Source organism: Azolla caroliniana, unplaced genomic scaffold (genome assembly GCF_043228905.1).
Source record: "Azolla caroliniana isolate FFs.n. ecotype wild unplaced genomic scaffold, voAzoCaro1.0.p SCAF_9, whole genome shotgun sequence".
Taxonomy (NCBI): domain Eukaryota; kingdom Viridiplantae; phylum Streptophyta; class Polypodiopsida; order Salviniales; family Salviniaceae; genus Azolla; species Azolla caroliniana.
In genome coordinates this window covers 2,217,136-2,234,180 of record NW_028230444.1, presented here as the reverse complement: position 1 = coordinate 2,234,180, position 17,045 = coordinate 2,217,136, and the positions used below count along the sequence as shown (strand labels likewise).

Here is a 17,045-nt window from a genome sequence, read left to right as displayed (position 1 = left end):
GAGAGAGAGACCAGTCAAAGCGATAACGAAAAGTAAAACAAAGACATAGTCAAATAAAGAGACGAAGTTTCCAGGCAATTTGATTATTGGCTTTTGATTATTGTCCGCCCATTGAGAAAGCCATGGATATGCACTATTATCTACAACTAGTACTAAAAAGACAAAAAATTAAAGAAAAAGAACTGCCAATTTATCGGTCCATTTCATAAAACTGAACGTTCTCACCTCCTACAACCTCTTCACACACCCACATATAATGTACATATACATATATATATATATATATATATATATATTCCACACATAAATTTAACATTTTTTTTTTATAGTCTTCCTAGTTCCATAGTTCCAAAACCATTAATTCTGGTGGTCTGGTCTGAATCTGAATAAAATCCTTTCCTCCTAAGCATTCACAATGACTCCACCTGCATTATCGACAATCATAACGTGAATTGTTTTTCGCCCAACGATAGAAATATCGTGTTCCTGCAGCTATTGGGGCAAACCTAGATGGGATATTATGATGCATATTAAGGAATTGAACTAAATGCTAAGTAGAATCAAGTCTCATGAAACAAAAATAAATATAACATTAGAAACAAAAAGTAACATTAGATAAATAGCAGCACCCCATGAAGCTACTCCAGGTGGGGAAGAGTATTGAAAAGAATTATAAAAGAAGAGTTTATAAGAAAAACCATTGGGATGGAGGACTTGGCCGGTGTAGTACGATGAATCGTCCGAGGCCAAGAAAACATACGAGGGACCAATCTCGGAGGGCTGGGCGGCCCTCTTCATCGGCACTTGTTCCCCGAATTGTTCCACTTTCTCCTCTGGGAAAGATGCTGGGATGAGAGGCGTCCAAACCGGCCCAGGCGCCACACCTACAATTTAATATGTGTGTATATATATATATATATCAATAATTGATGGTGACAAAGAGGTTGTAGTATAATTATGTTGTTGTGATCCTTGGGGGTCAAAACATGTGGACCTCATGATCTGACTCCATCCTCACAAAATACTAGAATATGGATAGATAGAAATCGCATCCGATTCATGCATGTAATCTTGGTTAAAAGCTATAGCTCAGTGGCTTTAATCATAAGTCCTTATCATTTAATTATAAAATCATAGAGTTCAAGCCCCATCTTCACAACATTTTCATTTATTGCACTTCTACTCTGAATCAGCTTATTTAACTATTTTATCTTTATTTGTTTATTTGAAAACAAATAAACATTCAACAAACCATATGTTTCATGTTTTTTTCTTTTTCATTCTTCATGACTTTTTCCTTTTGGGAATATCCTCAAGGGGGAATATGTTCATTGTTGACGAATACGGAGTAATTCATTCTATGCTACTATGTATCTCGCTCAAAACCCCGACAAACACGAATCGAACAAAGAAAATCCCAATCCACATATTCAAAAACATTCACTAGAACCACACTTGCTATGCTCACACATACATTACATACATACACACACACACACACACACACACACACACATATATATATATAGTATTTGATAATGTACCATTTACTCGGATCCCACGGCCGACCAACTGGAGCGCAAGACCCCTTGTAAATGCCACGATTGCCCCTTTCGTAGCCGTGTAGTCCAATAGGCTTGCGTTTCCTTTGTAGGCATTGACCGATGTGGTGTTGATTATGCAACTCCCTTCCTTCATGTGCTTCAATGCATGCCTTTTTGCCATCATCATTATAAAAGTTTCAAAGACCCACACTCATTATTTACTCACAATTAAAACAAAAGAAAGGTAAGAGCCCATTTAATTTATTTTGCTAATCACTTCCCTTCCTTCATGTGCTTCAAAAGTTCAATGCATTATGAAAGTTCTCACAATTGAAAAAAAGAAAAGCAAAGAGCCCATTTATTCATTTTGTTAATCACTTTCCGTCCTTCATGTGCGTCAAAAGTTGAATGCATTATGACAGTTTTTAAGACCCACAAATATAAAAACGGCAAGAACCCATTTGATTTATTTTGTTAATCACTTCCAAATGGATTAAGTTTTCATGGTTTAATAATATAGGGTTACTTGGTTAAAAAGAACTGAGAGAATATGTTGGTTCGGAACACGCGCTCGAGTTGCTCCGACGATATCTTCTCAATTTGGACCACATGTTGCTCAGCTGCGTTGTTCACTATGATATCGATCTTCCCGTATGCATCCATCACTTGCTCGATTACTCTCTGGCAATTCTCCTCCACACCAAGGTCCACACCAATCTTAATCGGATCTTTGCCATGACCCAAGCTACACTTATACTTATTCTTGATTAGGTCCAAGGTTTCGGATGCGTCTTTCTCTTCTATCGTGTCCACATATGTGATGGCAACCGTGGCACCCTCCATGGCATAGTGGCATGCGATGGATCGTCCTATGCCAGAGTCACCGCCAGTTACAATAGCAACTTTTCCCTAAATTAATTCATAATATCATATGCCATTATAAATATTGATACTTATGCATGATCATGAAGTCTGATAAATCCAGTTACAATTAACAACATTACCCTAAATTAATTCATAATATGTTACATCATTTCCCATTACTAATATTGATACTTATGCATGATCATGAAGATAAATCCAGTTACAATAGCAACTTTGCCCTAAATTAATTCATTTAATATATTAGATCATATGCCATTATTAAAATTGATACTTATGCATGATCACGAAGATAAATCGATTATACTCGGAAATCCAGTAGTACTATGAATCTAACACTAGCTAATTGATTACCAGAAGCTTATCAGAAGGTTTGTAGGATGGGCGGACAAACTCGGGCGAGGGTTGCATCTCATGTTCACGACCCGGTTGCCCCTCTTGTTGTTGAGGTGGGAAATGCTTTGACGATGATGAAGACATACTTCTGCTATTAATAAAACTCTGATTGCTTCTTCTGATTAATGCAACCCAATAAGACGAGTAGTTATGATGGTAATTAGGATAAGGTATTAGATTGCTAACTAGGGGATTGATAGCTTTATAACTTGTATTAAGAAGATGATAATGAGCAGTACTAAATTTAGCCAGATTATGAAGACTACTTGTATTGGGTTGTGTAATAATACAGGTATTAGAATAAGCGCTCACTAATAATCCCACCCTCCTCTGCATTAATAATTCTCTCTCCTCTTTCTTTTTCCTACTAACAGAAAAAAAAGATCATTTGAAGAATCCACACCCCAACTGCAATACAGAATAACTTTATCAATATATGTAGCATACAGATATAGATAACCAATGGGATTTTGTTGTAGTAATAATCATCCTATGCTTGCCTCTACATGTGCATGCAGTGCACATGGAAAGGTTGGGAGATCATCAACCACTTGTCAAGATCATAATGAATCACCTTTGTTTAATTCTTCTTCTTCTTGTTTGTTGTTGTTATTGTTATTCTTTAGTTATTAATGGTACAATTTAGAAGAATTTCGACGGAGGAAAAACAAAAATATCCCTCATTCTTTTTTTGGGTGTGTGTGTGCGTGTGTGTGTGTGTGAGAGAGAGAGAGAGAGAGTTCTTCACCCCTAATGAGGCTAAGGTTATGTCGGATTTTCCTTAATGGGGATAATGGGGCTAAGGTAGAATTGAAGTATGAGAATTAATGGGTCCTAAGTTTTGTTTGATGGTCTCTATCACAAGTAGGTAGACTAGGCGAATGGAACTTTGCGACCGTGCTCTTAGGCCACCTTGCACAGCTTGAAGGAGTGAATCACTTACTTAGTCTTCGATCACAATTGAGAGCTAAACCTTACAATGCGATCATCGTTAGTTTGGTAGGGATAACAAGGGATTAGTGTCCGAAGTATGAATTTTCGGTGTATAATGTTGATGATTTGTTCTAACGCATGCATTCATTTTCTACTTAGCAAATTGTGGGCGATCATTTGTGTATTGGCACATAGGCGTGGACTTGCATCGCCTTTTAAAGGGCAAAGTTATCATTTTCGACGAGTGGTTTGGTTGCACCACATCTATCCACTTTTATTTTGTAGAGACAGTTTTCAGAGATTATGAAGAGTTTTTTGGTAAAGCATTGCCAACGATGTTATATATAAAAACAAACGAAGAACAGTATCTATTTAAAAAACAACAACAAATGTTAGGCATATAAAGACATCAAAGAACGACCATCAAAATCAGGAAAAATCAAATGACCTTACTAAATAAATCAAATACATGTATGTTTATATACATTATTACATATACGCATATGGATATCTTCTACTGAAACACAGAAATATAAATGTATGTATGTATGTATGTTTGTATATGTATATGTATATGTATATGTATATATGTACATATACATGTATATCTTCTAACAAAACACAGATATATAAACAGAATTGAAGAAAACCTTATAACCTTATCAACATCCCAAACAAACATAACAAGGAGAAGCTTATTTTGAGACGCTTATTTCTAATATATGGGATCCACTAATTGTTATGCAAATCTGCAGATGTTTTTTTTATAACAACAAAAAAAACAGGAGATCCTGTCGTAATACAGGAATGAATTGAGCAGAATAAAATGGACTCCGTGAAAGAATTGAGGATATAAAAAATGTTTCTGCGTAGACATTGATGAAGATGGAGTGTGACCAAGAGCTCCTGCTAAGTTCGATTAAAGATTGGTACCGCCCTTCTTAGGTAAACCAGATAGTATGTGGCCTCGTCCCTTATCATTCTTTTTGGAGCCATTAGGTGGATTCGAAGTGCTCCCACTACCGCCAGTGTTTTTAATATCAGTGGTTGCTTTTGCCATATCCTTGGGGTTTGGTTTCGATCCAGACGAGCCCACATTTTTTTGAGGTAAATTTGGCTTTGTTGTACTTTTCGTCCCCTCCTTAGCGACCGATGAACCTCCACAAATCCAACCAATATGATTAAATGCCAGTAAGTACATAACATTCATGAAAGAAAGGACATACAAATATGGGATGGATCAATGATTTCAGAAGGTGAGTTACACTTTTGTTTCAGGCTCAATTGAATGGCATTACATAACCTATTAATACATCGATTGTTGAATTGAATGGCATTAATATGAGTGATTAGAAGAGGTGAAAGAAATCGATGATGGATCGATCCAAATGAATGAATCTTGAGTGTACCTGGTGGCTTCTTGTCTTTATTCTTCACATCTTGATTATTAGGGCTAGGGTTGGCCATAGTACCGCAGATTATTATTATTATTATTATTATGATGGTTCTTCACTCTCCACTGCAGCACTAGAAAAAGAACGTTAAGGTCTGCTTCTCTGTGTCTCCCTTCCTCTCTGTTAAAGTCTTATACGCATACATACATATATATATAATATCTATACATACATGCATACATATACACACATACACCCATACATTCATACATACACACACATACATACATATAGATACATTCATACATACATACATACATAATACACATACATGCATCCATACATTCATTAATGATCGATTGGGCAGGGCCCATAGGGGCGATTAGTCTTGGCTTGACTTTCACACAAAATCTCTCTCTCTCTCTCTCTCTCTCTCTCTCTCTCTCTCTCTCTCGCTAGAGACCAGATTCTCACTCGGTTGGAATAGGATTCTCTTTAGGTGTTCTTTCATGTGCTTTGCATACATATTATTGTAATGGTTTGTGTGTTACCCTCACGGCAAATGACATGTCCATGCCATTGGCGAGCACCCGAGGGACTAGTAAGGGCACCATTTTTTCCCCCCCATCCGTTCCACACTAGAATCGACTACCACAATATCTGTATCATGATATAGTGCTTGCTTGTTGCTTTGACACTAGATAGATCTGCTTATTTTTAATGTGCGCAAAAGACGAGTTGTTTATCCACTTCACAGGCCCTAGCCCATGACGACGATCCACAACTCGTCGTGATCACCGTATAATGTACTTCTAATCTGAGAAGCGCATCACTTATGTACACAAGCAACAAAATGTGGCAATGCATGGCCTTCGACTAGGGGAAGTGGTACGCATGTAGTTGCCCACATAAATATAGAGAGCCAAAGTATAATTGAATGCGTGATTAGAAACAACTACAATAAATTTGCTTAATGCACGATTAGAAAGTACTATAACGAAAAATTTGTTTATGTCGGCACAGAAATAACAGATATGGAAGATACAAAATGGACTTCATCGAGTGGGTATGCCATCACATTAGGTTCACCCTACGAAAAGATTTTAAGACTAAGAATGCTCGTGAAAAAAAACCAATATAATAGACAATGTAATACAAGACAGTAATAAGACACATTGCCATGTCAATTGCATATTGGCGCATGTATGAGCATGAAGCTGATAGGAAGTCACTACTAAGGGGAACCGTGTCACCAATTGAATTAAGAGAGGCTATTAAACCTCCCCTAATAACACGTTTGACTCAAGTGGCATTAATAACATGTTGGACTCAAGAGAATGCCTCATAAGCCTACGCAGTGTCAATGAAGTCAATCACATTGGGCGATCATCTCTTCAGCACGTAAAGGTCAAATCATGAGGAAAAGGTTGTTGAGAAAAAATTGCGACACATATTCAAGGAAACGCGCACACGCTCACATAAGGTCAGTAGACCTTTACTGTTCCAAGAATTGATCAAATAAAATAAATAGAAACTTTTTGTCAACCTAAGTCATTGGGATTGTCTTCTAAATACGTCAAATAGATATGAGTGACTTCATGTTTCCTTACATACATAAAATTGCTCTTTCTTGTAAAGGACATGGTTTGGTCGTGAGGAAAGATCAATGACAATTCCCACTATTATTACTGGACATGCATATTTTATATCTGGACCCCAACCTTGTCTTTTTGCCGATATATCGTCATTGCCCTTGTTAAAAGGGTAGAAGTTAAAGTAGATTGAAAATTGTTCCATTATATGTGTGGATCATATGTAGTTAATTGCACCATGTATAGTGAACAATGCTAACTCAACGTAAATGGTCTTTACAAAGTTGATTATCAAGTTATGTTAATCTTTAAACTCTCAAGATTGGTATTAACTTTTATATTGGGCATATTACCGTTTTCTAAACAACTCTCGGTTTTAACAATCTAAACAAGAAGTATTGTATTATTTCTTCATTGGGCACATTTTTTATATTGTCCATATCAACAACTATGGCTACTTCTAATATTTACCCATTTGAACAACTCTTGGTTTAATAACAATCTTAGGGAGACTTAGTTTATGAAGTTACATTAACATTGTCTTGCATATGCTTTTACCAATGTCAAAAAAGATATTGATACACATTGTGTTCCTTCCTATTATACACTTGTCAAAAGAGAGAATAATTTACCTCCTCCATGGGTTCCTACTTATGATCTTTCCTTATGGAAATTTTATCGGCCTTTCATTTATATATGCATCTTTGGGTGTATCTACCCAAACATTAACATGAAATGTCACTATTTTGTGTTCACGTCAATTCCTAAGTCCTCTCAAACACTTAAAGAGGTGTCTTGATATATATTGGAAAAATGGAAAGTGATAGACAAATTAACACCAAGCAATAATTCATATACAAACATCACCACACACCAGCGCGCGCACACAAACAAAAAAAACTATGAAGTGCCAATGAGTCTTTGATATTTTCTCCAATGCCACTATGTTTTTGTCATTCCCCAAATAACCCTAGCAAATCCCCAAAGAGATAGGAAGGAACCATTTAATTGTTGGAGAGAGGATTGCGAAGACATGTAGACCCTTGGGAAACAAAGAAAACCCCTAGGCCATGTTGGATTTTTTCCCATATCGAGCATAAATTTTATTATTCCTAATTTGTTTGGTTTCTTTTTTTCTTATGCATTTTGTGTTTTTCCTTTTCTTTTTTTATTGGACAATTTGCTTATTAAGTTTTTACCAGGGGAAGTTTTATTTTCCTAAGATTCATTAGAACGAGTGATTTGTTTTTTTGTTTTTTCAACAATTACCATAATTGTATATGAGCGTAATTTCCATCATTTGCAATTGCTTTATTTGAAAATCACCTTTGCAATTTTGAAATGGGAGGGTAGAGAGGTTGAGAAGCTAAATTTTGAGACTTTTAGGATAAAAAGGCCTTGAATTTTTTTAGCATAAAGTCTCTAGACATATTAAGATTTGTAAACGAAGTAGGTGGTGACTTGCAAAAAGTCAAGGTCATTGTTGTTGCTCTCACTAGTTAAGGACTAACGCCAAAAAGGGGGCCCTACTACACATCAATACATCTTCTTTAAATACTTCATGGCATGTCTTTCTCAAAAGTTTATATATGAGGATGATTTCTTTATGTATGGTATTGAAGATATTCCTCCTTGGATGGGAAGTTTTGAAGAGGTCATCATTTAAAGTGACCAAAGGCTTGTTCAAACTCACAATATCACTACCCATCAAACATAATGTTGTGCACCACAACCTTCATAATATGAAATGTTACTTATACAACAACTTATCACTTGGCACGAACATCTTTACATACTGCTTATGGGAAGTTAACATAAGGCTACTTTTACATGTTGTGTGATCCCATTGCCAATTACGGTGTCTAATCCCAAGGTAATGGAATGATGTTAGAAATCAACCCACAAAATAAGTGTCGAAAAAATAACACATCTATTACAAGAATCCATCATAGTACAAAGTTTGCTATGTTGCTAGCATTCAAAAAAGCAAATACATATACCATGTCGTTGCCATAAACTAAGATCATTCCAAAGGACAAACCAAGGAGACCTCTAATGGTAGTACTTCGGTAAAAACCATTTCTATATTATATAAAAAGATCTTGAGACACTAGCTTAGATGGTTCTTTTCCATTTGTTTTATGTGCATGTGGTCTAAGAGCTTTTTAGCATTTAGAAGTGCAATCCTATGAATCCAAGCTCCTACATTGAACACATAATGTATGTAATTTAAATAGAATTGCAGGAATTTCTCTAACTACTAAACAACAATGCATACATAACCAAACAATAGTGCATACATCTTAAGAGCCAATGGCTCACACAAAATGAATGATTTAAACTCAAGTTGTACATAGTGTAAAAGGGTGTCCACATTGCTAGTGTATGGAAACTTACAATTCTTAACTTATATGAAGACTCAATCAAACACTAGAATGCCTTTAGATTGAAGGTGACAATCACCTATTAGGTTGTTCGACAACCTTTTAATGCTATCCCAAAATGTGGGTCATGAATTTATCGATTTCTGAAATTTCAAGCATGAATTGTATATGTATATATTCCGACGTTTAGGTTATTGAGAGCATAGTGTGTTAACATTGTACCGTGTTTATTTATCAATGATGAACATTTGCAAGACAACGTCGTGTAGCATTGGCTTGACCAACAAAAACAATGGTTGTGGTGGGGCATGTCCAATTTGCAAATGCACCTAAATATTGATGTATATTGTTGGTCAATAGAAACTTATAAAAATCTTAACTTATGTGAAGAATGAATCAAACACTAGAACAAGAACCACCCATTAGGTTGTTCAACAACCTTTAACTACTATACCCAAATGTAAGTCATGAACATATCACTTTCTAACATTTCAAGCATAAATTGTTCGTTTATACATTTTCAAAGATTCGGTTAGTGAGAGAATGATGCATTGACACCATATCACATTGGTCAATGATGAAAAACTGCATAACAAACTCGTATAGCGTTGGATTTAACCATAGAAACCATGGTCATGTCGAGGCATGTGTGTGATACCAACCAACATGATGGATGACCTTTCAATTTGCTAATGGACCTAAATGTTAAAAGTTTGACAAGGTTTTAGGAACTTGGAGGGAAAGGTGGAACTTTTTCCAATTCAAACGATTTATATTGATAATTTTAATTGGGGTGGGAACTTTGGCTATATTATGAAATATAATTTTGTTAACACTACTAAATCTAGCTTGAACATAGCTGCATCTGTAAGAACGTGGACTCGGTTTCAACGAATGTCACAAGAAGATCGACTTGTACATCTACAATCAGTTCATGGTGCCAAGATAATGACAGCTACCTTATCAATAACATATTCTTCATTTTTAACAACCTTCCAACCAAGGCAGGAACATCTATGGTTTGGATGCTTCGCAAATGATAGATTGATGGTTGTTAAGGGTGTTTCACCTAATGGGCGCGTGTCTTATTTTCAGGTCCTAGACAACAATAGATTGCAATCTTATACCGTTGATTGCAATTATCTACAGGACTTACAAAGTGCACCAGTTAGAGTGGTTGCTAAAACCGGAAAGAAATGGATCCTTGATCCTTATCCATCAATTGCTCATATGTGTGATATCATGTGGTTATATTCAAAAGATCCTGTTGCAAGATTAACATGGGATCCAGGGGGTTGGCTTTGGTCACACTCCTTGGGGAAAAAGATCGTAAAGGTCCCCTTTTTTCAGTACTCAGTAAAACTTGGAAGATCATTACTGCTCTCTCATAATGGAAAGATACCAACGGCTCAAAAACATTGGACCAATTGGGGTGTTTCCACTTTGCATTTGAGAACCTATTGGAAATGGATATGGTCATTCAAGGGGCCAACTAAATTTATTCTCTTTCGATGGTTATTAGTGCATATGGCTCTACCAGTTGGTCATGCATTGAAAGGGAATGTGACACCCAATTTGCGGCAATGAGCCATTTGCCATGAACCTCAAGAGACTACCAAGCATGTCTTATGGTCTTGTTCTTTTGCTCAACAAGTATGGAAGAAAGTCGTGTCTTTATTCCTAACAATAAATGTAGGTTGCTTATTATCATGGGGATCAACGATGTGGGGAGTATTACACTCAAGTTTAATGTTGTATGAGGCAAACGATGTTCATGTGGCAATAACAATACATAATGGAAGATTGATATTAGTTAGTCCTTTCCAGCAACCTCGAAAGCAGGTGTGATCCGTCCAAATTTGGAAAACTATGTCCACAATAACATTATGGGTATTATGGAAATATCGAAGTAAATGACTTTATGATGGGGTAGACATTCATCTCTCCAATGTGTTGTTTGAGTTATGGGAGAACTTGCTAACTGTAGTCCGCGGTCAGTATGACAATATGCAGGGTTCCCCAGATACTATGATCAAGAAAAGGAAAAAGCTTCTCTACTTATGGAAAAAGGTGCCCCTGTTTACAATGGTAGCTCAAGAGCCTCAATGACAATATCGACTTCCATGGACTCTTTGAATATCAACAAATGTAAACATCCTCGTATTTTATATCAGTGTATAAAGAAAGTTGTAACCTTCTTGGTAGCTAGGTTCAAGTTGTAGCCTTCAGGCGTTTTGTTCTTAATACTATTGAAGAAAATCTTTTATAAATAAAATAAAATAAAAATCTAGCTTGAACAAGGTTGGGCTCTTGGAGGTAAAGTGGAGCCACTAAGCAAATTATGAAAGAAAGAAAGAAGAACTATTATACGCTTCTAATTCTTCATTTTTAATCTACAAAAAGCTCATAAGCTTAAGACTGGTTGAAAAAAGTTCCGCATTTTGAGTATTTAATTAATTTGATGTACACAAGAAACAAGTGGAAGAATACGTATGACACGATGTGTAATGAGACCAAAGTGCAAGACATCTCTATTTGAATTAGTTTTAGCACCATGTTAGCACCAATGTTATTATTCTTGTGATTAGTGAACTAATTATCCGATCATTAATATGCATTCTTAATTAACATAGAATCAAAATACACAAGGAAATATGATTTTGCAAAACAATAAAAGTATGCAAAACCAAGTACCGTAAATCCAATATTTTGTTTTTACCCAAGGTATACTATGATGATATTGAAAAATGCTAAGGGTAGCAATGAATATTAGCAAGTCAATCATCAATACGTGCACAAAGTTTAGTGGGGGCAACGTGGCACTTGTTTGTTAAAACTCTTTCCTAATGTGTATCTTTTGTGTGTGTTTGTGTGTTTCATGGTCGAAACGGCATCCCTTCACAGAGATTCCCGTAACAAGCTCGGAAAGTTGTCGTGCAAACATGTAAGTGATTTATTTTCACAAACTCGTGAAGCTTGTGACGAGCCATGACACGTCTATAGCAAACCATCTATCTATCTATATCTATATTTATCTATGGAGGGTTGTAGACCCAAATCTAGGAGATATGGATAGGATAGGTTAGATAGATAGAAATGCATATGCAGGGTTTGTTGAGTGGTAGGTAAGGTCTAGGATGGAAAATGAAATGCCTTCATACACTACATATACCATATGAACATCACAAACAAAACACAGTCTCTCTCTCTCTCTCTCTCTCTCTCTCTCTCTCTCTCTCTTCTACTAAAACTGTGGGCTGAAGAAACATAAATACCAAAAACAAAGAAAGGAAGAAAAGGACAGCTCTCTTTCTTTTCTACTAGTTGGGGTTCTAGTGAAGGTGTGCAAGTAACTCCTTAAAGGTACAAAGGATAACAACAATGTTTATCAAGCAGTGGATCTTCGTGATGGTGATGGTTGTGGTAGAAGGGGCCTCATCTGTCCGCGAAGAAACCAACCGTTTGATCGACAGTGATGTTGCTTCGATCTCGACCATCGATTTAACCCATTATGGTAGTGACAAAGGGCCACTAGTCTTAAATGCAGTACCAATTTCTTCAAGTGAAGAGGCATCTAAATCATCTCCACACATTATCACTACTAGTGGTAGTAATTGGAGGAGATCACTTGGCTCTATCTCGAAGAGCTCCGAAAGAAGGAGCCTTCCTTGGTCATTGTCGATGCCGACAAGTGGAAGCTATTGTAGTGATCAAAACCAAGCTCTCACTTTTGTTCTTCCTTGTGTGACATCTGGCAGTCTTCAATCCAAGCCTTCGGCACTATGTTGCTCAGGCATGAGGTCCCTAGTTACTTCTCTCTCACTTTCATGCATGTGCCAGATACTCATATCCGTGGGCGGTACCTCCACCTCTTCGCTTGTTCGGAACTATGTCTCCACTTGTGCTATCCGCACACCCCGTAACTTCACTTGCAAACTTAAATGATCTTTTGTCATCAGAATCCCCCCATTTTGTATCACATCTCAGTTCCCTTTGCCGGATTCTATCGGAACATGAGTTTTGATCACCACATTATTCAGTATGTATCTAACTAAACCATTCCATCTAGCCTCATGTCTTTTGTAAGCTTCATAAGTATATAATTTGAATGAAAGAAGTGGTCTTTGTAGTACCCTTATTCATCATCCCTATATCACCACATTCTTCGGTATGTATCTAACTAAACCATTCCATCTAGCCTCATGTCTTTTGTAAGCTTCATAAGTATATAATTTGAATGAAAGAAGTGGTCTTTGTAGTACCCTTATTCATCATCCCTATGTGTCAAATCTTCATGTCATTTATACATATACGTGTTTATCAAAACTTATTCTCACAATCATTGATATCCCTACAATTTATGACCTCTCCAAGCCTCATATAATTGAATATAAGCAACATCTTTAAATAATCCCTATTTCTACCAGATATCATACCATTCTTCATGATGTGATAATTTGCATTAAATCTTCATATCATCTTTTTTAGCACCCCATTTGTCATATTTTCATCAGTTATAAATAATATCCTATTGTTTCTTATCAGTTATGGATCTTGAAGAATCCCATCTTCATGCATTTAATGATTTGTCTTTTGAAAGCTTCATGTAAACATGGTTTGAGTAAAAAACACCCGAGAGACTTTTGACCTTTATCCCATTATATGAAATTGAGTATCATTTTTTTGGCTAAGGCATCATTAGTAAATTCATTTGATTGCATTGTATTGTAGGTCATGATCCATTTTTTTATAATCAGAAGCAACTTATATGTTTGTGACCTCAAACCAAAATCTAAATTCTCTGATTTGTAAGGGCGGTGAAAAAAATTTAATTGATTGTTCTAAAGACACTTTAATTGTCAAAACTTAAAAGTATTTTGAGTTCATGTATATCATTTATCATCTGAAATAACACTCACTACAATTACTTGTAAGACGATACTTACACTAAATGTAGTGAGGGAAAGATGTAAATAGTCAAATGACCACTTTAGGTACGTTTTACTAGAAATCAATTCAATTCAAGTATGCTCCAAGCTAAAATATGAAGGCAATGATATTCCCTCATGATCTGAACATTTTCTTCATTGTCAGAATAAGCTGCAAAACACATCCAAATGGCAGATGTAAAATACAAATGCAATAATAAACCCACCAATACACATCATACGCTGCTAACAGAATATAATCACTCAGGAATCAATTACAATTCAAAATGAAATTAAAATGCGTATGTTTTGGAAATGCAAAAATAAACCCACCAAAACACATCATATGCTACTAACAGAATATAATCACTCAGGAATCAATTACAATTCAGAATGAAACTAAAATGCATAAATTTTGGTTATATTTTGATTTTCTATAATGTAACAAGACTCAAGAGGATGACATGAAGATTTTTTTTTGCAATGTAAAGAGAACTCATTCACTAATGTTGGCTATTTCTTTGTCTTATCAACAATTCCTCACTGCAGATACAAAGCCAAAGACAGTCATGTGTTGTTTATAACTACATGACATGTGAAACCCCATTAAAAAACATACCTAAAAGATCGTCTACAACTGTGCAAATTTAATGTGCTTGTATTATTTGAAAAGAAATCCACAAGAATTACCCAGGGCTTTAGTTTATTCCCTAGTTTTTGCTATCTCCACAAATGCCCTTTATCAACCCTAAAAAAAAGTTATTTGAGCAATTATATGGTTATTTTGTCCACTTTTAATATGAATGTGCTATTTCATCAATTATAAGTTTAATCATCTCTCTTTTGAAAGCTGTCAAAAGAGAGATGAGTTAACAAAATACTCCTAAATTGCTGCTTGAAAGCAAATCCTAAATTGCTGCTTGAAAGCTTTTGCTTTTTATGTTTATCATTATCAATTGAATAAATACATCATCTTTTAAGTTCAAACCAGATATCAGAGTCGAAAGCTCTACAAAGCACTGCCTATGAATGGCAAATATAATTGCCACATGTGGCATATCCCCAAATTCATAAATCATAAATATCAGAAAGACACAAATCCAAGCCAGATCATATAAAGATACTTGAAAAAAACAAAACTCACCAAATCCCTTCCAGTGTTGTAAGACCATAAGACAAATGATAACTTTAAAATTTCCATTTTACCAACAGCCAGTATTTAAATAAAAAATGTAACACACGTAATCAAAATGTAGGCTCCCCATAAAACTTCACATAGATCCAATCAGAGAACAAAAAACGAACATAGAACAAAACAGAATAACTAGTTTCTTCTCTGGGCATTTCATCTACATTACACTATATCATTGTCATACCTTGTATAAGAATGATGGATTTATTTCATACCCATTATATTCAAATGCATAATACATTGTAAAGAAAAAATCAAATCGAATTGTAAGAGGAAGCAAAACAAATTTTGCTAATATTTGCAATTTTATTAATGGCAAAACTGGATCCAAATCATTTCCAAAGGATCCGATCCCCTCCGCACAAGGAACACACAATTTATGTAATTTCCACTGCTAACATGAAAGGCTAAGTAAAAACTACTCATCAATGATCATCATAATGAGTAGAAAACATGTTACATAAAAGCATCCATGAAAAACCTCAACAATTAAATGATGTCTTACTAACCTAATCCAGAATTTTGATCATCGATCATTCCAAAACCCTTTTTATCTCTCAAGACTTGCTTACGGTTCTCTTATGATTTCTCAAAGTACTTGATTCCATGTTGCTACTCTAGAACAGCCGAAGCTCCAATAGCCTTTAGCTTCTCGATGATTTGATCAGCTTCTTCTTTCAAGACACCTTTCTTAAGTATTGCTGGAAGTTTCTCAACTAATTCTTTGGCTTCTTTCAATCCGAGAGAAGTAAAAGTTCGAACTTCTTTGATAACTTTGATCTTCGAAGAAGCATCAAATTTCTCGAGTCTAATGTCAAAGTTGGTCTTTTCAGGTTTTTTCTCTTCTTCTTCAGCAGCAGAAGAAGAAGTAGGGCCTCCTCCTCCTTGACCTCCGCCCATACCTCCATAATAAGGCATAGCTGAATCAGGAAGACCAAGTTTCTTCTTCAAAAGATAAGATAAATCTGAGGCTTCAAGCAGAGTCAAATTTGCAATTTCGTCAACAATTTGAAGAATTTTTTCAGAAGGAATACTTCGTGACTCTGAAGGATCAAATGTGGAAGGATTAAAATCGGCTGGTTTTGATGTGTCAACATTATCTTCTTGTTTTCTTGGTTTCTCTATTTTGTCTTTTTGTTTCCTTGATTGATCTACAATCTCTTCTGATACATCGGATTGAGCTTCATTAAGCTTTGATGCGACTCCATTTGCCAGTAGAGTGCCATGAAAATGCCGAAATGCATACAATGAGGATGCTTTGACTTGGCATTCTGATTCTAATGGTAATAATAATGACGGAAATGGTGAATGCTTATTGACATGGTTTAGCATTAACAATGGCGCTCTGCGAAGAAGAAGAAGCTGACGATTCATTGCAACGAATCGATCTGTTTTTCTCAAGGTCTTTCTACCATCGATTGATCATTATAAACTCGCCGATACCACAAAACCCCTCTAAATATTTAGAAATATATCTTTCTTGCACCTGTTAGTCATCATTGATAACAGCGACCAGGAAAAGGTTCTGCTAAAGCCATCAGCTTTGTGACAAAGCTTTCTGAGGCACACAGACACAAATACTTATATGTATGAGCAACAGAACGCAGTGGGGAAGTACCTGGGAGAACGCAGAGCTCTGCACGACAAGAGCTTCTTCTCTTCTCTTCGCGCCGTGAAGAAGAAGACGAAGAAAAACGTCAGAGAACCCCTAAAAACCGTATATACGGAATTTCGTATTTTTTAAGAAAGACGTATACACACACATACAGTATCGTTTGAGTCGTATGTTTTGGAGTGTTT

The 17,045-nt window shown here is 35.8% G+C and overlaps 1 protein-coding gene and 1 long non-coding RNA gene across 2 annotated transcripts; both read right to left on the bottom strand.

The window, feature by feature from the left end:
• Window positions 1-328: 328 nt before the first annotated feature.
• LOC147859824 (glucose and ribitol dehydrogenase-like) lies at window positions 329-3,055 on the bottom strand. Its single transcript, XM_087324666.1, has 5 exons — window positions 2,781-3,055; window positions 2,071-2,453; window positions 1,545-1,714; window positions 699-884; window positions 329-425 (listed from the first exon to the last, which is right to left on the bottom strand). Exons 1-5 carry the CDS (start codon window positions 2,904-2,906, stop codon window positions 403-405), a joined length of 888 nt encoding a protein of 295 aa, XP_087180792.1. The 5' UTR covers window positions 2,907-3,055; the 3' UTR covers window positions 329-402.
• Window positions 3,056-4,491: 1,436 nt separating this feature from the next.
• Window positions 4,492-5,312, bottom strand: LOC147859823 (uncharacterized). Its single transcript, XR_015530205.1, has 2 exons — window positions 5,165-5,312; window positions 4,492-4,913 (listed from the first exon to the last, which is right to left on the bottom strand). It is a non-coding gene; the product is annotated as an uncharacterized LOC147859823 (long non-coding RNA).
• Between the last annotated feature and the right edge of the window lie 11,733 nt (window positions 5,313-17,045).